The following is a 21,129-nucleotide window of genomic DNA, read 5'->3' on the forward strand; positions in this document are numbered from 1 at the left end:
TGCCCCACTTTGCACAGGTGTCTGTGACATGGGAGGGACATGCAGCCCCAGGCACTGGGGAGATGCAGAAACAGTGGGGGAAACCCCCTAATTATTATCTACAAAATTATAATGAAAATGTTATTTTCAGGTATATTTCTTACCAAACCTCTTTAGGACAGCAAATGGCTTACAGTTACAACTTTAATCCTTTTCTCCGTCCATTTTGGAATAGTCATTATTTCCTCCTCTATTTTTAAACTAAATTTTCTGTTCTATTTTTTTTTAAAACAATTTTCAAAATGGGAAAGAGCATGAAGTGTCAACAGCAAGATGCTGTATCCCTGTGTGAACTCTTCATCCCAAGGGGCTGTTCCCTCCCCTGTGACCCCAAATTCCTGGCAGGGGACACAGGACAGATTCCACAGCCAGGGAGAGGGATGATGGTGCTGTAATAAACCCCATCAGTGCCCCCTTAATGGGCTGCTCCTCCTTGGTCAGCCACTGCAGCTCAGGCTCTTTGGGGCATTTGGAGATGCTCAGGCTTTTAACATCATCGATTTTCTCCATCAGTGGTGCTGCTGTTGTCATCCTTCATCCAGAAAACCTGTACCTGCACAAGTGCATCCCACGTGCTCCACTCAGACTGTGCCTGTCATGGGTTTATTGCACATTAATGCTTGAAGAGCTCATATTTCCCTAAAAAATCCCAAACAACAACAAATAAACAAATAAAGTTTTTACTCCCATTTTCCTTTGGAAATGGAGATGATACAAAAGTAATTATTTGACACGAGTGGCAGTGGCTGGCAGAGCACCACCTTTTTTGGCCACAGATTCCCAGGCTGCTCTGGCTGGTTCGTGGTGGCCTCTCCCTGCATGATTTGTGGTTATGATTCCAAAGTGTTTGCTGCATCCAGCTCACCTAGCTGCCTCTCCCTGTCAGCTGCAGTTCTACAGTGTCTTAGCACTGGTCCTTGCATAAATCATACCCTTTATTAGAGGATTTCTTCATGAACCAAAGCCCTGCAATCATTCTGAAAACCAGCACCTTTTGCAGACTTTGTATTTCAGTGATACATTCCAGACTTTTGCAAAGAACGCTGAGCTTGGATGCTAAATATGTTACTGCTAGTTGTTCAGAACTTTAATTCTAAAACACAGCTTAAGCCATTGAAGAAATCTGTGGTGATTAGCTGAATGTTTCCTTTCTGCTTGGTTGAAAAAAGTCATCCCTCTTTTTGTGTCAGTTTTTAGATCTTTCCAGCTTTATTCTTTCCTTTCCCAGGTATTGTGCCAAACACCTGGAAATGCAGTTTCCAGATCTGCATCTTTAGGGTATCAAGTGTGAGTGCACAATAAATAGAGTGATAATTTAATATCTGTGTGTTTTGCAGGGCAGGCTTTGGCAGGTCATTAGTAACCTGCCAGTGGCTCTGGGAGCATTCTGGCTGCTCCAGTACTTTCACACAAGATTTTGAGCATTTATAGGTGATTCAGCCTCATGCCCTACAGAAACACATTGCAGGAAGGAAGAATGCTGGAAATTAAAAGTAATTGAGGTTCCAACACATGACAACAGAAGCAGTTTGGCTTCTCTTTTCTGTGACAATCTCCTGCGTGTAAATTGCCAGGAGCAATATTCTTTACTCACTTATTCCAGCTGAAGGATTTGCAAAGGTAACTAATTTCATCCTCTGATTCACTCCTTAGAAATCCCTTTTTTCTTTTCCCTTCCAAAACCGTAACCTGAATTCTTCTAATTTGTCATGGTGGTTATTTTTGGGGTTGGCAAAATCTTGAGCATTACCAGCAGAATCATGAGCACTCCTTCTTGCACTGTTTCTAACAGAGCCCTGTTTTGAAGCTTGTTGTTGTTCTGGAAAAATATTACAGGCTGCTTAAATTATCTTTAAAGTGCTTAGAAATTGCTGATAAAATGCATAAATTACTTTATGCTCTGTGTATATCCTTGTGCATGTGTGAGACTGTTCATATGCATAAGACAAGAAGTGTGCAAGTTACATTCACCTTGGTGCATGTAGAGACACTCAGATACAACATTTTAAAATTTAGTCAGGATTTGTCTAATTGGCATGTGCAATCCCTGGCACCTTTCCTCTCAACATACATTTGTTATTTCAACAAATCATGGTGCTTGTATAGACAAAAGTCTAAACTATTTTAATTTACCTTCAGATGAAACAATGGCATAATGACATATCCAGAGAATTACTTTTTGCACTTTGGTCAGGTTTGGGGCTTTTTGGGGGGTTTTAATGCCTACCATGCAATGACAAAGGTTTATTCTCCCTTTGTTCTTTTCAGAGTGCTGCAGCAGCTCCCAGCCCAGTGCTAGGAAACATTCCCCCAGGAGATGGCATGCCAGTAGGTCCAGTACCACCGGGGTTTTTTCAGGTATTCAGACAAAAAAAATTATGATTACAGGATTTTTAGGATAGAAAATCCTCTGTAATACTGTTTGCAAGTCTGTAGAAAAGGTCCTGTTCTGAACTGTCTCACTGTGTGGTGCAATATTTGAGAGTTTATTTTTAAACAGAAGTGGACAGGTGGGAAGGAAGGGACCTGACTGAAGAGTAGTTAATTTATGAAATAGTACTGCACAGAGCAAGAAATGGTGCCAGGCTTTTAGCAGAGGTCGAAAATGCTCGAGGACAATATTAAAATAATTTCTTATGATAATACATATCACATTCCATGGAAATTTTGAAGTCAGAACGTTGTTGGTTGTGTTCAGCTCTGTGCTAAAGCCAAGGGCTGGATTCCTGAGTTTTTGTGGGAATTCAGCCTGGGCAATGCAGAATATCCCACTGAGCATCACCCTGCCCCTTGAATATATCAGCCTCAGTACCTAAAAAAGTGATGTGAGGGATTCAGACCCTGTGCTGCTTCTGTTCAGTTTTTCCTGTGTGGAGCTAAACACTCATTTATTTTTGGGCAGTACCAGCACAGGAGATATGATGGTGGAAGAAATTCCATTGTAATGCAAGCCCAACATGGTGTTTGTGACCTGAGGCTGCACTGCTCCCAGGTTGGGCTTGTATCTCCTCCTCACCAAAATTCAGTTGTTTTCCCCCACACTGGCAAATTGAGGCTTGATTTGTAATACATGAATGAAAAGACACTTGGAAGTGAAGTGGAAAATATCTGGCTGCTGCCAGTCTCAAAATTCTTGGGAGGTGGCAAAACTAATTAATTACTTTATTTCTGCTTTTAGTGCTTTGAACAGCTGGTTAGGTAGGCTCTTTTGCACATGATTTTTGTCTTAATTTTTAGATTATATCAATATTTCACTTTTTTTTTGTTTTTAAACTTTAGCCTCCCACTTCAGTTGTGGTGTCAGAAGAATTAGCATTTTTTGTTATTGTCTATAATGACTGCTAGGATAGGGAAGGGGCACAGATAGGACAAGTGTGTGAAGTACAGAGGAGAGAGTAACTATTTTAAAGGTTTTGCAGGAGGAGGATGTGGGAGTTTTGTTTTTAGAAGCGTGAATAGACTTCTAGCCACTCCAGATCTTTGAAGATGTAAGAAAGACAATCTGATAGAAAGTTGTGTGTGGATAAAATCTCATTATAAGCCAGTATGTGGCTTGAGTCTGACTTGAAGCCACAGCATCATCCTGCTCTTTTTGCGAGGCTGGGGAGTGAAAAGGAACATTTTCCAAGACATTATTAATCCTTGCTCTAGCTGTGTGCTTAAGAATCCATGTAAGTTTGGAATTCAGGTGTGGTAGTGGGTGCGTTGATGTGTTTGGGAGCAATCCCAGCAAGGGGAGCTGAGCCAAAATCCAGAGGGTTGCACCCAGCGAGAGCCTGAGGTGTGTGAGCCTGTGCATGCACAGCTGAGCCCTGCTGCTGCAGTGGGTGTTGTCAGAAAGCACTTGGTGCCAGGCTCTGAAACCTTGCTCAGAGCTCAGCCTCACCAAGGTCAGCTCGCCCCAGGACAGGAGAAAGTGCTGGCAGACAGAGCCTGTTGTGTGAAACTGGGAAAAATGGAGGGGCAGCATCTGCTGCTGTGAAATGCAGATGAAAACACAGGCAAGAAAGGGAAATTTGTGGTGCAAACCTCCTTCCTTCATGGTGCTGCTGTTCTGGTAGACCTTTACCTGGACAGGCTGTTTCTGCACCCCCTGCTGCAATTCCTGTGATCCCAGGGTAAAACAATCCACAGAGAGCATGTTCTTGTGTCTCGCTCTGAGAGCTGGCAGCCCTCATTCTTCTCCACCCAGCAATTGGGAGCTGAGACCTGCCCCTGGCTCCTGGATTATGGCAGCAAACAGTTTGTTCTCCAGAGTCAGACCGCATGGGCAGAGCAGGAGAGAGGTGCCCGTGTCTATATTTAGTGCACTGAGACTTTGCTCCACAAAGGCCTCGTAGCCCGAAATTTATCTGGAAGGTCACCCTGGAATGATGAGGGTGCCTGTTGTTGCTTTCAGAAGTTGTTTGGGTTGGGCTGAGCTGAAGCTGCTGACAGCCAGCACCTGCCAGCTCTGCTTGCAGAGCTCAGGGGTCACAGATGATTTAAATTAATTTCTTCCCTTTTGGTTTTGCACTTGTGTTTTGGGTGGGCACCGAGCACTCACAGGAACACAAACAAAGTGGGATCATTGCTGCTGCAGTGGGTTCTTACCAGAGCAGGGGAATGTCAGTCTGGGGTGGGAAGAGTGCTGGGAATGAAGAAACACCAACAGGCTTCACTTTGGGTTGGCACTGCTGACCTCTAACATGATTTGTGAGACGTCTGTTTTTTATAAAAGAAAATAAATATATTTTATTTTCAAAAAATAATGCAGTCTGCTAGTATAGCAGAAATACAGGAGAATTATTATTTCTCAGACAGTATGTGGGAAAACTCTTCTCTTTGTAAAATGAGGTTTTCTCATGCAGGTAGACAATTAATGCTGATGTTAATTAGCAACCTGTAGCATTTGATGCCTGGTTTACAGAGGTAGAGGTTCTGAAGCCAGAAGCTGAATTTGTCTTGTCTCTCTCTGTAGTTGTACTTTAATGGTTCAGTTCAGGTGAGGGATGATAGTCACTGCAGTGCTGACTGTCCAGAAAAATGGCACAGTGCAGGGAACAGCTATTGGCATCAAATAAATGAGTTTTGGGGATTTTGCTTGTTTGTGGGGTTTTTTGTTTATAAGACAAATTTTTTGCAGTGTCAAAAGTGAAATTTGAAAAGTCAGTGTTTAGAGTTAGGATGTGCCTCAGTTTCCTCCACTGGTGTGTTTGTGTTTGAATGTAACTTTAAGTTCAGAGATACATACTTTTTGTCCTCATCTTCTCCCAGCCTGAGCAGCAGTGGGACTCTGGAAATAGCTCAGTGTGAAACAGAAACTGAACCTGCTCTGGTTCATTAGCAGCAGCACTGAATGTGTGGGGCACACATACAGGACTCTTTAACTCCAAATAGTATAACCCAAACAGCTGCTTTGGGCAACAGAAGTCATGAAACCATACTAGATTGCATAGAGGTGAGATGATTTTATTTTATACATGTCTGAAATGCCCAACCAACCCCAGCCTGAGGAAATACCTCATCCTTTTCCAGTTTTCCCATCTAGAACATCCTGGACATGAAGCTGAGGTGTGAGGAAGGCACTTAGCTACTGTGATAATAAAATAAAGAAATTTAGGACATTTTTTGGGTCATTTTTAGACATTTTTAATCCACATCATCTGTTAGTTTCTTCGTATGGGCAGTCATGGATGTCAGTGTGACCTGCTCTTTGTCCCTGGTTCTGGAGCCATGTCTGACTCTGATACAGTAACTGAGCAACTGAAAGACTGAGTAAGATCATAATAAATAATTACCTTTGGGTCTAATGTTAGTGCACATATATAATGTCAGCAGCTTTACAGAACCTTTACAGAAGGCTCTTTAAAACTCGTTTACAGTGAGTTAAACCTTCTGCTTGTGATCAAAGAGGTTCAGGTTGTAGAAGTCAGAGATTTTCAGGTTTACACATCAAGTCTTGCTGGTGCCACTGCTGCTCTTCAGGTACTGAGGACCATTTCCATCCCTCTCTGAACTGATGTTTTAAGGCAGCTAAACAGTTTGAGAGGTGCCACATTTCTGTTTTTGCAGATCATTTACTTGATCCTTGTGGACAATCCTGGTGTTAGTAAGCAAATGAGCAGAGGCCAGAGGGAAGCTTGGGAGCATGTGTTCATTGAGTTGTTTGGAGTTTTTAAACGGAGTGTAAACTATTGATTTCACAGGATTTTATTTGCCTTTTAGTTACATTTCCAGTCTTAGCACTGCTAAATGCAGAGTTTAAAACAGAGTGACATAGAATGGTTTGGAAGGGACCTTAAAGCCCCTCTTGTTCCAACCCCAGCCATAGTTCCCCAAGTTACTGACACCCAGCACTGCCCAGAGTCTGACCCTGGCTGCTGCTCATGCACTGCAATTAGGAGAAACATTTAAATGTATGTTTGATTAAACCCCAGCTGTCCTCAGCTGCTCTGCTCCATGGCTGTCCAAAGGCTGGCTTTGGACACACTCACCTGAGAGACCCTGCTGGGACCTGTAGGGGAAGCAGGTTGCTTTACAATTGACAGTTCACTTGTTTAATTTGGTAATTCTGTTAAAGTCAAATTCTAACACTTGTCTGTACCTTTTCACACATAAATGAAGCGCCCTTTCTTTTAAGCACATTATTTTTCAGCACATTTGTTAAAATCTCTTCAACTTACCACTAAGCATTATTTCTGTGGTGCCTGTGTTTTCTAAAGGGTTTTTCAAGTGGTTGGCTTCGTTCACCAACTTCAGATCACCAGATAAACTTGGAATGGCATGGGAGAGAAGTGTCGACACCATGTTTGAAATACAAATGTTACATATTCCTCTTATATAAAGGGGAAAAAAAACAGATCCCAAACCCAGCCCTGCAAAGTAATGTGAGCCTGCCTTGCCATCTAGTGGCAGCTGCTTGTGCTCATTTCAGCTCAATCCATATTATTCTCAGGTATTATTTTTAGCCTTGTTTGCCATAGTAGAGCTGACTTAATGCTTCAAGAGAGCATTATTACAGTAAGGCACATGAGCAAAAAGCACTTAATCTTCCTGCCTAAATAAATGTTTATCTGCAATGGTAGCACTAGGCAGCAAAATAAATAAATAAATTTTAAAATATAATAAATATATGAACATTTGTATTGGTTATATATTAATATATAGCAAATATATATCTATCATATGTAAATAAATATAAATTGAAGTTTATCACTTAGTTAAGTGAGAACAAGCAAAGTCAGCAAATTAAAAATTAGTAACACGCATCTCCTGCATTTTGAGCAGAAATGATGAGCTACTTACACATGAAAAGAAAATGGATTTGTAAGGTGCAGTATAAGGCTGTAAAATATTTTTGTGATGTGCTATTTTTGTTCATAGTTAATATTTACCATATTTACAATAAAGTTATGGCATGGTGCATTGTTGACAAACAAAAGTTTGTATTCCAGACACAAATAATGCAGCATTTGGTTAAAGCAATGTAAGGAAGGAAGATGAGGAGGGAGGAATCCCCCAGCACCTCTTTAAAGCCATTTTGGAGTGAATTGTCCCCTGGGAATTGTAATTTGTGCAGGGAATGAGGAATCCCAGTTCCAGCTGTGGAATGGCACAGCTGGCACAGAGGATGTGCCTGGTATGTGCAGAGCCAGCACCTGTATTTCTGTCAGTCTAAAAACATTTTGTTTCTTTTTAAACCCCTTTGAACTCTTTGAGCTCTCCCCTTAACTGCTCACACAGTCTCCTGGTTTTCCAGAGTTTCTCCTTGTTTTATCTCCCCCTCCCAGCAGCCACACCTCATTATCAGTCCAGGATCCACCACCCACCTCCAGTGCTGATCCTCCCCGTTTGTGCAGCATTAACTCTCTGTAAAACTGAGATAGTCACAAACTCAACAGCAGAATTAGCTGGATTTGGCACATGTTCACACCCAGCCTCAATTCCAGTGCAGCAAGTGGGGCAGGGGAAGGAGTGAAAACTTGAAGAATCTGAGCAGGGCAGATCCAGGGACAGAAGCCTGGGAACATCCTGGACTGAGAAAAGATGGTGATGGGAGAATGAAACATCACCAGAGCTGCATATGCAGCTTGTGAGCAAAGATAGCAGCTTTGGTAGCCCTGAGAAACTTTGAAAATAAGATTTTAGGGGGGATCTTTTTCCCTCTGAGTTTATATAATTCACATTGTTAGGAAGCATTTTATTGTATTTTTAGTATCTCAGTGTTTTGTCGATGTATCCACCCCAGTAGAGCAGTCTGGGAATGCTCAAATTCATGAAATTATATATCATATAATTCTTGGCAGAATTGGCATATGTGCATTTTTGTCCTCAGCAGTATCACACTGCATTTTAAAATATTCCATTTGTTAAAATTATTTTGACTTGTTGCACTATGTGAGAGGGTATTATCATCTAGAAACATCTATAAGTAGTTTGTGTTTTTCTCCTGTTTGGGTTCCTTTCCCTAAATACCAGCAGTAAAGTCAACTCCTAAAAAGTAAAGTTATCCAGGATCTGCTGGCCTCAATTATCCCACTCTGCAGTTGTGGCAATGCTTTTATTGCTTGTAACTTTTGGAACAAATTAAAACTACTCAGTTTGAGGAGTTAATCAGCCATTCCAAAGAATCAGCCATGTATCATAATCTGGTTTATCAGTCTGGGGAAAATGCTTTCAGTCATTTGTCTGGATGTTGTCTAAATTCTAAAAATTTAAATTATAAATTTAAAAATTTAAATTCTAACAATGCAGGGATTTTTGTTTTGGGGGAGTTTTTAGGGTGATACATCTTGGATGTTTTGGCTTGTCATGTTTGAAATACTCTTTTCCCTTCTATTTGCATGTAATAAAATTAATGTAAAGACTATTTACCTGGTTTAAGATTCACACAAGTAATACTTTTTATAAAATCTGAATTGCTTTCAAAAATTCTTTGAAGTATCATGTACAGAACTTAGCAACTTTATCTCCAAATTATGAAATCTTGAACATCAGATAATGATGTTCCCCACAAAGTGACACAGATGTAATAACAGTGCAATTCCTACAGATCATCTAAAAGCAGACCTGGCTTTCAACATCTCAGACAATTATTTAGCTGTGGGCCAAAGGTTTTGTTTGTTTCTTTGTTTTAAGCATGGAATGTATTTTTCATTTTTCTACGCCAAACAAGGTGTGTGTGGCAGTGTCCTTCCATATGGAGTTCCTTGACCAGGGGTAAAACATTGAATTTATTTTAAAAGCTGGTGTTGCTGTGACTTGCAATTCTGGATGTGGAAGGAGCTCTTCAATTTAGGAAGGAAAAAAAATTTGCTCAATATTCTGAATTAAATCAGACCTGTTACTGTTGCTGTTTATAAATTGTCAGTCTCCTCTTAGAAAACCCTAAAAACAGGAATTATTTTTCAGAGATCCTTTTCTGAGGCACAGAGAAGAACTTGCTCATGGAAATGGGTTTGGTCATCAGTGTAGAGAAATCCTCTCTCAGTCCTGAGAACAACACTTTTTTATGTAAAATAAAATAGATAAAATCAGCTGGTTTGGTTTGCACTGGTAGACTGCAAGACTTGCAGTGTGCAACCCAAATTTCATCTCTGAAATACTTCAGAAAAAAAACAATTTCAACTTTAGTCCTGTTTAAAACTAAAATGTGTTAATGAAGAGTGACTGTCCTGAAACTTGGGTGATTTGTCTCTGCTGAGGAAGATGCCACCAAAAAAAAAAAAAAATCACAGAGGAAACTGGAAAATTAAAAACAATGAAGTGAAAAATGAATTGCAGAATAACTTGGATAAATTCAATTCACACATGTTTAATGGCTCCCTGTGGTCCTCCTAGGAGGGCAAACCCCCTTTGGTTTGGGAATGGGAGATACAGGTGTAAAACACCTCCAGAGCATTTCCTAAAACACTGGAGTCTTAAAGAGAAATATAAAAATAGTGTTTAGCCTTACAGGAAAATGAAATAAAGATGGCCAGCAGTCTTATTTTTTATCATTTGGATATTAATACTAGTAATCATAACAGTAAGTGAAGCCAAACCTTTTAGCCCAAAGTTGAGTTTGGAAACTGAAAAGGTGAAGATAAATTGTATTTTACAGAATGTATGACTTGGCAATTGATTTTTAAACAGAGAGGAGAACAAAGATTTTTGGTTTATTTCACTTGTGATCATTTAGAACTTTTAAGTGGATAGATAGAAAGATTGGGTCATTTTCAGAATTAACAGAGGAAATGTGACTTTGTCCCTTGCAGCTTGAACTGTTTTCCAGTGTTTTTACCTCCAGTAGCAGCACAATTAATTTAAGATCACTTATAGTGTGTACAAATAAGGTCTGTGGTTCCATTTTCAGCTGCTAGGATAAGTGGTGTTTATGTTTGTGCTGTAGGTGGCTGAGTTATAAAAAGCAATTATTGCCATTTCAGTCCTTCTCCACACCAAGTGTGAAGCTGTGTCTCACCATGTGATTTTTAATTTGTGGTCAATATATTGAATTAAGTCTCCATAGGAATTGAAACATTTAGGATTACTTCTCCGGGCTGTTGGTTATTGTAAATTTTGCAAATTTATGTGAGACAAAATGTGATTGATAAATGTAAAGGTATGAGGAGAAACAGGATAAAAATGTCAGTGCAAAAAAAAAACCTGTATCTGGAAGAAAATAAATTACATTCCCAGCTTTTAACAGGGAAGTAAATTTAAAGCAGCAATGGATGTATGGAAGTATGTCATGCTTAGTACAACACCACCCTCTGAATTCCTTATTTCACCACAATTTATTGGAAGTGAAAATTAACCCAGATCATCATTTCAGTCTCCTGAACAACTGAAAAAGAGAGCAAGAACTGCTGGATTGGCAGAGAAACATCCCAGCCTCTGTGCCTTATTAACATCAGCTTCCTAAAATCACATTTTCTAGCACCAAAATGTGGGCAAGATCATAGCTGTCCTTCAACACTGCTCTCTCAAAGACTTTCCCACTGAAAAAACTTATTTTTTGTTGTGTTGAGAGCTAAACAAAACAGGATTTTACCAGATTTTGCTGTTGCACATCTCTCAGACCTGCATTAAACACTCAGGTTATGAGATACCCTTTGCTTTCCCTGTACACAGCTGGATTATTCTTGAGCAGAGAGAAAACAAAAAAATGCTGCAACTTCTGGCACTACCATTCAAGTTCCTGAGCTTGCCTTTCTTTAAAGCACTTTGAACAATTCAACAGGAAATGTCGCTGTAAGAGCAGAAAGCTTATTAAATTTTACATTTCACATCTTGATTTTATTTTGTGTCATCTCTGTTATTCCAGAATTCTAATACTTCCCTCCTTTTAGGTTTTTTTTTTATCCATCACTGTGAGTTGGTAAATGCAAATATTCTGCAGTGACTACACAAAGTTTTTTCTTTCTGCCTTCTTGTTCTCCCAGTTTAGTAGAAGATTCCTCTTCCCTTGCTCTCAGCTGCAGGATGGCAGTCCTCAGGATACTCTTTGGGATGCCAAATTAGTGAAATTCATACCTGTGGGTAGGAATTACAATGTATTGCTGTCAACAGGTGTTGGTGGCATCTCTGTCTCAGCAGTGGCTTAGATCTGGCTTGCTTGCCTTGTTATTTTGTTTTATTAATTTTTGAGGGGGTTTGTTTGAATGGTTGTTTGATTGGATTTAGTTGGGATTTGTTTTGAGGTTGGGGTTTTTCTCCATCTTTTTGGTGGCTGCTTGTTTGATTTTGTCTTGTTTTTTGGTTTTAGTTTTGAGGGATTTTGGAGGAGGCTTGGTTTTGTTAGTGTGTTTGGTTGGGTTTTTTTTAATCCAGTTGAGTCTTATATCTGTCCTTTGGTTTTTTTGTTTGTTTGTTTTTTTGCTTTGTGTTATTTAGTTGGTTGCTTGGGTTTTGCTGGGGTTTTTTTCTTCGCTTGGGATTTTTTGTTTGGGTTTTTGGGGGGGATGTTTTTTGGAGTTTTTGTTTGTTGTTATTGTTCTTTTTTGTTTGTTTAGAAGTGGTTCTTTGGTAGAAGTATTTTTTTTTCTGCTTTTCCAAACACCTTATCATGTCTGCCAGTTCTTGAACTCCATTGGAATAGTTGATTTTAGCCCCTCTGTTTTATTCCTACCCCACAGTTAAAGTTGCCCTCTGCATTATTGAGTATTTTTCCAGCTTAATTCCAAGACAAATAAGGAGTGCATTCTCCTGAAAATTTAGTGTGAGCATCCATTTAAGGTGCATTTAAAATGCTGAATTTTGAGTTACACAAGGCTGAGGCAACAGGCAGAAATGTCCAAGTTTTCAGCGTGCAAACATTTCAGAAACAAGATGTGAGTGACCAGTTCAAGGTCTGTGGTCACTGGTTTTGATTCAGTACAGGTATCCTGAGCCCAGGAAGTTCAGGGGTGTTTGTGCTGCAAGAGAAGGGGAAGAAGAAGCTGCCAAAGAGTTGAGAGAAGGATGCCTGCTGTGAGAAATGGAAGCCCACAGTGATTCCTCCCTAATGGATATTTCAGCAATTCCTAATTTAAAAAAAAAAAAAAAAAAAAAAAAAAAAAGTAGAATATTAAAGCAAAACTAGCTCAAATACTAAATGTCAGGTGTTCTGGAAATGACACGGGAAGTTGTGAATAAACACATGACACAAAGTTTCTCCTGCTTGAGTTTGTGTCTTTCAGAATCTGCCACTCAATAATGTGTGTGTGGACTTTAAAACTGCTCCCACTGTTATGAAAAACTGACAGTATTAAATATATTTTCATTAAAATGATGGACAGAATTTCTTTGTTGTCTTGTTGTCTTGAAGCATCTTGGTGGAACCTTTTTGTGGACAAACAATATATTGGTAGTGGAGAGGGAGAAGTTCAGTCACTCACACAAAAATGAGAATATTTATGTTCGCAATGGTGAATTTTTTGTGGTAAGCGAAACCATAGGAACAACTTGAAATCTGCTTGTCACTGATTGCAGTTCCACCTGAGTAAGGAGTATACATAGATACATTAATAATTTACAGTATATAAGCCTTGTAAAGGAGCAGGGGTTTTATTACTATTACATAATATTAGTAGGCTGATTCTGCTCTTGAGAGACAGTTCAAATTTCCCTTTTTTTTTTGAGCTGCACAGTTGTAAATGAAATTGAGTTTAGTTTGCTGGAGGAGGCAAGTCAAACCCAAGGTCCTCACTGGACTGGCTGCACTCAGTTGACCTTTGGGGAAATGGTTGAAATTCTAATTTCCTGACACTTCTACTGTTTCACCAGGGCCTTGCCAATGCACAGCCCTTTCTCTTTCTTATCAGAGGTTCTCACCATCAGAGTGTGCACAAAGGAGCCTCCCTCTTCTGCAGCACATCATTTCAACTATCTTTTTATTAATCTTTTTACAATTGTTATTGAACTTTCTTCTCCAGTTTGTAAACCCTCTGTACTTTAAATTGCTTTCTAGCACTGCTTTGAGTGCATGTTTATGTAGGTTACATTATTTCAGCTTTCATCTGATTCCAGGATGTGAAAGGTTTCATTAATTTATTGATGTAAGATCATAGGAAAAAATCCAGCAGTAATTATTGATAAAATAATTGCAGTTTCTCTGCTAGCTATTGCTAGTCTAAATCAGTCTTTCTGTCCCTGCACTCAGTCACAGCACACTTTTATCTCTTCATTTTCTTCTGGAGCTGTAGGTACTCCTGCTTGCCAAACCATCCTCTTCATCTTCTGTTTAGTCAGAAATTTGTGCCCTGTAGATTTGCCACTCATCCTCTTAGATTTCTAGGCTATTGCCACACTTTGGGGTGGAATGAGCAGAAAAGTGTAATGTTTTTGCTGCCAGTGGAATTGTGTGGGGCCCTGGCCTTGTTTGTGGGTGTGAGATTCCTCAGGAGTAGTCAAGAGCCACCAGAACCTCACAAGGTGTGGATGGTGTGCCAGATTTGGGTATAAATTGAGGTGTGAGAGAGGAGATCCAGTGTGTGAGCAGGGAGGGGTGCCAGGAGTGCAGCACTGAGCTGACATGACACTCAAACCAGCAGAATTCTGAATATTTACATCATGAACTGGGAATGTGTGCCCCACAAGTTAAATTTTGTAATGCTTTTTATTGTATTATGAAATAGCAAATGAAAGGTATTTGTGAATTCCCCTGAACTCTCCCCAAGAAAACTTTTATTTTCTGTTGCAAGGTTCCCATCTTTCCCCCTTTTCCAGTGGAAAGTACAGATGTCTGATTATGGTTTATTCTTCACTATTAATGCATTATGTTTTTTATATTCTGCATTTACAAGCTCCGAAACAAAATGTTGAATAATCTGTTGGCTGAGAACCTCTGAATTTATGTAATACTGCTAAGCATTGTGGAGCAGTGCTCAGGCTGGATGGGTGTGAACGTGGCAGTGGCACAGGGTGGCATTTACAGGATGAGTGGGATTATTCACCACTATTTCTTTTTTTCTTTTTATTTCTTCCCCTGCAGCCTTTCATGTCGCCCCGGTACCCTGGAGGTCCAAGGCCCCCTCTCAGAATACCCAACCAGGTAAGGCTGGCCCAGGCTGAGGGTTGTGTCCCTGTGTGCCTCAGTTCTGTGTCAAATTCCCTGCCCATTTCTGCTGGACATGCAAATCATATTTATTTCACAGTAAATACGGGATTATCAGTCAGAAGTGAACCTCATAAAGTGCTCTGTGGTTCCCACAGACTCTGTGAGGACTGTCTAAAAGCACTGAATTCCCGATTTTCTCTCGTCTCCATCAAAGGATGCACAATGCCAGGAGGCAAGGATGAGTAATGAGCATCAGCAAGGACCTTTTCTGCCCCATCTGTGAGAGGAGGGTTCTGAAAGCAGAGAACATTTGTGTTTTCAGGTTCTCCATAGTGCAGAGAGAGAAGGAGAAAGAGTTGTCAGCAGATGAAAAGTTAAACACAAGAAGACAAAAAAACATCAGTGGAGCTCTGAGAGGAAAACTAGGTCATTTACAATATTGGGGATGGTAGAAAGGATAAATGGAATGTGTATTTGGTTCAGCTTTGGCTTCCAGGACTGCCTTTCTATTGTCACACTATACTTCTTTTCTGACTATTTTTTATATTTGTGTAGCACAGTTTCAACAAATGTGTCGTTACTTTTGACACACTATCACCAGAAGGTATGAAATGTAAATTTCAGTGAGCTGGATATATCACTTGGTAAGACTTGCCCAGTGTTGCTCTACCTGGTGATGTTTGGGATCAGGTTCAGTTACATGTACCAGGGCTACTTTCTCACCAGGGCAGAGGGGAACTTAATTAACCTTGATGAAGTGATTATCTGTGCAGTGCCCTTAGTACTGCACTTCATATTTGATAACATTTTACTGCTGTAATTCAGTGTACTCCTGATTTTTGCACTTCCCAGTTCTGTCTTAGGCAGAGGTGTCTGAGCTCCTGAGCTGAGTGTTTGGGTTTCACACCCTCTGTGCCCAAGCTCAGTGAATCCTGGCAGGTGGGATGTGGTGGCTGGAAGCAATGCCAGCCTGCAGGTTTGGTTTCAGGAGTGTTTTTGTCAGTATTTTTGGTCCAGAGTGGAAGATAATAGAATCCCAGTGAATTGCAGCTCTTGCTATGTTCACATTACATGAAGTTCACAAATTGCTGCTTTAGCAGCACTGATGGGCACAGTATAGAACAATAAACTATTGTGGTGCAGCTCTGGGCACAATTTTGATTAGGTTTGGTCCTGGGATTGTGGAAGGAGGCCCTGCCCATGGCAGAGGGGTTGGAAGGAGATGAGCTTTAAGGTCCTTTCCAACCCAAACCTTCCTGACATTCTCAGGATACATTTTTACTGAAGATGTGGTGCTTTGAAATGCTAAATAGCACCTCATGGATCAGCTACAAAGATCCATTCATAAAAGTGTTTTTCTGCTTGACCCAGCTACAGGTAAAATCCTGTAAAAATGAGCTTTAAACCTAATTCAGTAAACCCAGAGGGCAGATTAATGTAGGGATTTACAAGCACATTAACTCTTGACTCAGAGGAAGCATCCAGGAATTAGAGTGAAAGGCGTGTGTTGTCTTTAACATGAATTTGAAGGCATTCTGTGTGTTGATGGTGTGTTTTCCCTGCCTCAGGCCCTCGGAGGTGTCCCGGGGAGTCAGCCCCTCCTGCCCAGCGGGATGGACCCCACACGGCAGCAGGGTGAGTGTGGGACCCTCCCACAGAGCTGTCCTCACTAACTGGCACATCCTCAGGCTTTCCTGTTAATTACAAACAGATGATCCGTTAAAAGCAGCTGTAGAAGGTGCTTGCATCTTGCATAATTAAAGCAGTCGTATTGCATATGTAAATATAATGTGTTTTATGTTTTACTTCCAGGTCATCCAAACATGGGTGGGCCGATGCAGAGGATGACTCCTCCAAGGGGAATGGTGCCATTAGGACCACAGGTATTTTCTACAGATGGTTTATCCTTAGTGATAGGCCTATTCTTAGTCTATATTCTCTGTCTTTGTGTAGCTTGAAGACACTCAGGACTTGTTTTCATAATCCTTTTTTAAAACAAAACTCCTGTTTTACAAAAAAATCAGTTCTGAGTTGCAGCTGTACAAAGTCAAAAATCTGTCATTTTCATTAATATTTGGAATTAAAACAGGAATCCCTCCACTTGCTTTCTTTAGAAAAGTGTGTGTTGTAATCAAAGACTGACACTGGCAAGGGAGACCAGAAGAGGAGTAGGTGTTTCCTCCTCCTCCTCGTTACTGATTATGCTGTTTAGGAGGAAAACATTAATACCCTCTAACTTTGCCAAAAACACCTCTCCAAATTCTCTGAAAGTTTTTGTTTCCTCCACTGCTGATCTAAATTTTGGGGCAGAGGTTTCAGTGCAGAGTGAGACATCCTTGTTGCCCCTTGTCCCCGTGGGCACCTCGAGCTGTGTCCCTGCAGAGCTGGGCACCAGTGCAGGAGGCTCTGTGCTCCCTCAGCTCTCAGGGGGCACACGTGGCTGTGCTGCTCCCCACTGCTGCTGCCTGTGTTTTGTTCCACAGTGTGCTTCTTGTGCCCACACTGTGTGTTTTTGCTTCCCTGTCTCACATAATCTCTCTGGTGGCTTCTCGTTTGAATAACAGCTACATTCTAAACTATTGAATGGCTTTGCCTTCCAAGTCTGTTCACAACTGTCTGTGCAATTTGGTCTTCTTGCTAAAAACAAGTTGTGCAGTTCTTCACAACCTCTGCTGTGTGACCAACAAAAAGTTTTTAAATATATTTTCTATTTTTTTTTACGTGGCCCTGGAAAGTGTTTTCCACTTTTGGAGGTGGAGAGCAGAGAAGCTCTGCTGTGCTGCCATATGAGATTGAGCTGATCCTTTATGCAGCACCATTAGTCACACAGCAGGCAAACCTCATGCCACTTTTTGCAAGGATAATTTTTCCATTTCTGCTGTCATTTAAGATCCAGTGTTTTTGTAAGCTTCCTTTTTCTTGTGCTCAACATCCTAACCTACACAAAATTCTAGGTCCACAAAACTTAAGTTTACAAATGACTCCATAATTGCATCACCAAATTCCTGGGCCACCAAACTCTGCAGAGAGCATCACTGCTCTGAAAGGACACCTTTTATTTAGGGGAAAAGAGTACATCTGCTTAGGATTAACAGTAATTACTGTTGGAAGTTAGATTGTCAGGTGGGACAGATTGTTCTGCTTATATTCCACTGAATAAAAAGAGGTGTAATTTATTTTTTGTGTAAGTAATGCAGTCAAACTTTGGTCATGATATCAGGGCATAAATTCATATTTTATGGGTGCTGGGAATTTAATTTGTTAGCATTGCTAGGACATTGATTATCATATTAAATACTGTTCATTTTGATTATCACAGACCTGGGATAGTGGAAGGTGTCCCTGCCCAAGGCAGGAGTGACACTGGATGGATTTAAGGTTCCATCCTGGGGTTCTGTGATTTATTGGAATTGAATGATGGAAAGAGAAGTGTAATGGCACATTAGAAAAGTTTTATCATGTGGTTTAATTTTATACAAACTTAATGAAATCTAGGTAGAAATAATACCATTTAATATCTTCTGTAGGGGGTTCTGATTTTGAATTGCCTTGGTTTAGTAGTTGAATTCATTATAGAACCTGACCCTTGCTGGCCATTAACTTGAGCTCAATGTGTGTAAATAATATAACTCCCCCTGAAACCATGTTAACCATTCTTAGCCAATTTCTGTTGTTTGTATTGTTTCTCCTTGGGGTTAATGATCCCGTTTCTTTAGTCAACAGTTAGGGAATCCTGAAAGCATGAATGGCATGGCCTGTCCTGGCAGCAGCTGCACAGGGATGTCATTAACCTGCTGTCCTTTCTTTCCCCCTCCTCTTTGGTTTTGTTTTTTTGTTTTGTGGTAGTCTGACCCTTGGTTGTCGTTGCAGAACTATGGAGGTGCCATGAGACCCCCTCTGAACGCTTTAGGTGGCCCGGGGATGCCTGGGATGAACATGTAAGCACCAATAAATCCTACTGTACCTGGGAAATGCCTTTATTGCATTGCAGGAGGAGCAGTTGGGATAGATAAGGCAAGGAGACTGTGCTTTGGTGACCAGGAAATGCAATTTTAGGAACTGTGAACTCACAGTCTTGCAGGAGCCTCTGCTGTCCTAACAAGTCTGTACAAATGCTCAGTTTCTTTCAGATATCAGACTTCAAATACTGGGAATATTTTGTCAATGTAATCACTGATATATCCTTGTATATATTTTAAAAAATTACTATTTATATTTCTACTTACTAAATATCTTGTGATGAATGTTTTTTTCTCTGCAAAATAAATCAGTACTTAATTGTAGCAAAATAGCCTTTGTGTAGAACTATTTATAAGAAAAAGAAATACACAGTTGGTTTGAAAGTCTTCCTAAACTGCATTCATATTTCCTTAACAATATTTATTTCCAGTCTAAACAGATAAAGGAGCTTTACAGATATGAGAGTATTTGTTGTCAGTGTTTCTGTATATTTCTGGGTCTGGAAAATCATCTGGTAAAAATGGATATAATCTGAGTTCAGATTTATTCCAGACATGGATTTAGTCATGGCAGAGTGTTGCTCCTTGTGTCCCTGAAAACAACCCCCCTTTTAAGTGTGTAGAAATACTTCAGATATAACATTAAGAAAGCAGTAAAGATTTCTATATGCTTTCTCATTATATCATAGATACCTATTTTACTCTAGTTTTTTTCTAGAAAACGTAAATAAGAAATTTTAATTTTCATTTCAAGTAAAAAAGCTACCATCCTGAAGAAGTCAAAGAGGTACAGAAATAGATAATGTAATTTTAAAAATCCACCATACTTCTGATTGGTTTAGATTTCCAGACATACATTGAACTCTTGAAGCAAATAAATTAAAATCTGTTAAAAGTTGTGTGTTCTTCTGTCACAGACACCACATGTGGGGATTTAAGACAATCCCAGGAGCCTTCCAGATTTATGTTTTTCAATTAAATTGATGTAGAAAAAATATTTAGACATTTGAAATTCAGTTTGAGTCAAGCTTAAGCACTGTAGAGGTTTTACTCAGCAGAAGGCTGAATTATAAAAAAAAACCAAAATTAACTTTTCAGAAGTAAAACTGAGGGATAGATAAGGTATTTTGAAACTATTTATTCACATAAATAAGAGCTTGCACAGGAAAAAAATGAAAAGAGTTTCCTGGATGACAAAAGATTTCCTGGCCTACCAGAATGAGAGAAGATGGAGAGAAGTACTAATGTTGCTGCTTTTTATAAATACATTTTATCAAAGGGTTTCTCTGAATTGTGATTCTTTGAACTGTATTTTCAGTCCATGAGGGTGTTTTCCTGCTGCCCTGGTGCCTCTGAAATTGCAGTGAGAGCTCAGAATCAGGCTGGGCTGGGGGCAGTGGCAGAGGATGGACCCACATTTGTCCCAGTGCAGGAACAGCAGTGTGGGTCACCTGAGGAAACCACATTTCAGCCCTTCATACCTGAGCGTTTCCTTTGCATGACAATTTTCCAGCTCTTCTTTTCCTGGGATTTTTGGCAGTGTCAAGTGCAGAAATGTGTGCTGCACAGAAACAGCTGCTGTTTAAAATCCAGCTTCTCCTCCTGTTGGAAGGTGCGAAGGGAAGCTGCTTTGGTTAGGAGCAGACTATCTGCCAAATGAAATGTTACCATCCTTCTGGGTGAGAAAGTGTTGTTTGTGGTCAGAAATGGCAGCTCCTAAGGCAGCACCTCAGTCCATGCAATCCACAAATGCTGGGTGATTCCCTGCTTTGTCATCAACAGCACCATCAGATTTCTGTTGGACACAGATGATGCTCTTCCACAGAATAACTTCATTTTAGCTGTTAGTTTTCCAGTTGGAACTTGACACAGTCGTTTTTAGGAAGATCTCATGTCTCTGCCAGTTTTTGGAACAAAAAGGCAGATTTCAGGGAGCAGTGTTACATTTCACTGGTGATTTTTAACACTCCGTGTGACCTGCAGTGCTGTCTCAAGCACTAAGAATATCTCAGTCATGCCTCAGGTTTAAAAAAAAAAAAAAAAAGAAAAAGGTGTGATTCTGTCTTTTAACTTCAATTCACAAACTTGAGTCTAGATGTTTCATTTCCTGATGGAATATATTTGCTTCTTGGAAAACTAAAATTTCAGACTTTTATTTTTTCAATCCAGGATTGACACTTACAGGACAAACTCTAAAAAAATTGCAGCTAAAAAATTGGTCACAGCTACATACACTTTGTGAAGTATTTTGGAATCAGTACTTTGTATGGTTATATTTTATGGCCTTGTCGGTACTTCCAAAATAAACATTTAATAAAAGACAAAAGACCTGCTTGCATGGAATTGGGGAAAAAAATATCCATTTTGGGGGGGTTTTATGTGTGTTTTATAAGCATTTGGCTCCACAAAATCCATGTGGCTTTCCAGCAGAATCTGCTGCAGTGATTTCTAAGTCTATACTGAAAGCAGTCCAATAAATCTGAAAATTCCAACAGCTTTTTAGATGAAAGGTGAGTTCCCATGTCTCAGTGTAAATTTCTGACTTTCCATATTCCTGTGGCTTAACCCAGTTGTGTCTCTGAGTCAGTACATATCACAGAAATGAGTGCAAGGGTTTGGGGTGAAAAT

General features: G+C 40.0%; 1 protein-coding gene across 6 annotated transcripts in view; it reads left to right on the plus strand.

Moving 5' to 3' along the window:
- The window catches only part of SSBP2 (single stranded DNA binding protein 2), a 120,598-nt gene that overhangs the window by 85,836 nt on the left and 13,633 nt on the right, over positions 1–21,129 (plus strand). For 2 of the 6 annotated variants that reach the window (XM_079333348.1, XM_079333352.1), the window contains exons 5-9: positions 2,308–2,397; positions 14,477–14,536; positions 16,111–16,177; positions 16,355–16,425; positions 18,413–18,480. In XM_079333348.1, the coding sequence (XP_079189474.1) occupies positions 2,308–2,397; positions 14,477–14,536; positions 16,111–16,177; positions 16,355–16,425; positions 18,413–18,480 (356 nt within the window). Of the gene's footprint in view, positions 1–2,307; positions 2,398–14,476; positions 14,537–16,110; positions 16,178–16,354; positions 16,426–18,388; positions 18,481–21,129 lie in introns of all 6 variants that reach the window. The other 4 variants (XM_079333351.1, XM_079333347.1, XM_079333349.1 and 1 more) reach the window with 3 other exon arrangements.

Source organism: Erithacus rubecula (genome assembly GCF_903797595.1).
Source record: "Erithacus rubecula genome assembly, contig: scaffold_96_arrow_ctg1, whole genome shotgun sequence".
NCBI classification, from domain to species: Eukaryota; Metazoa; Chordata; class Aves; order Passeriformes; family Muscicapidae; genus Erithacus; species Erithacus rubecula.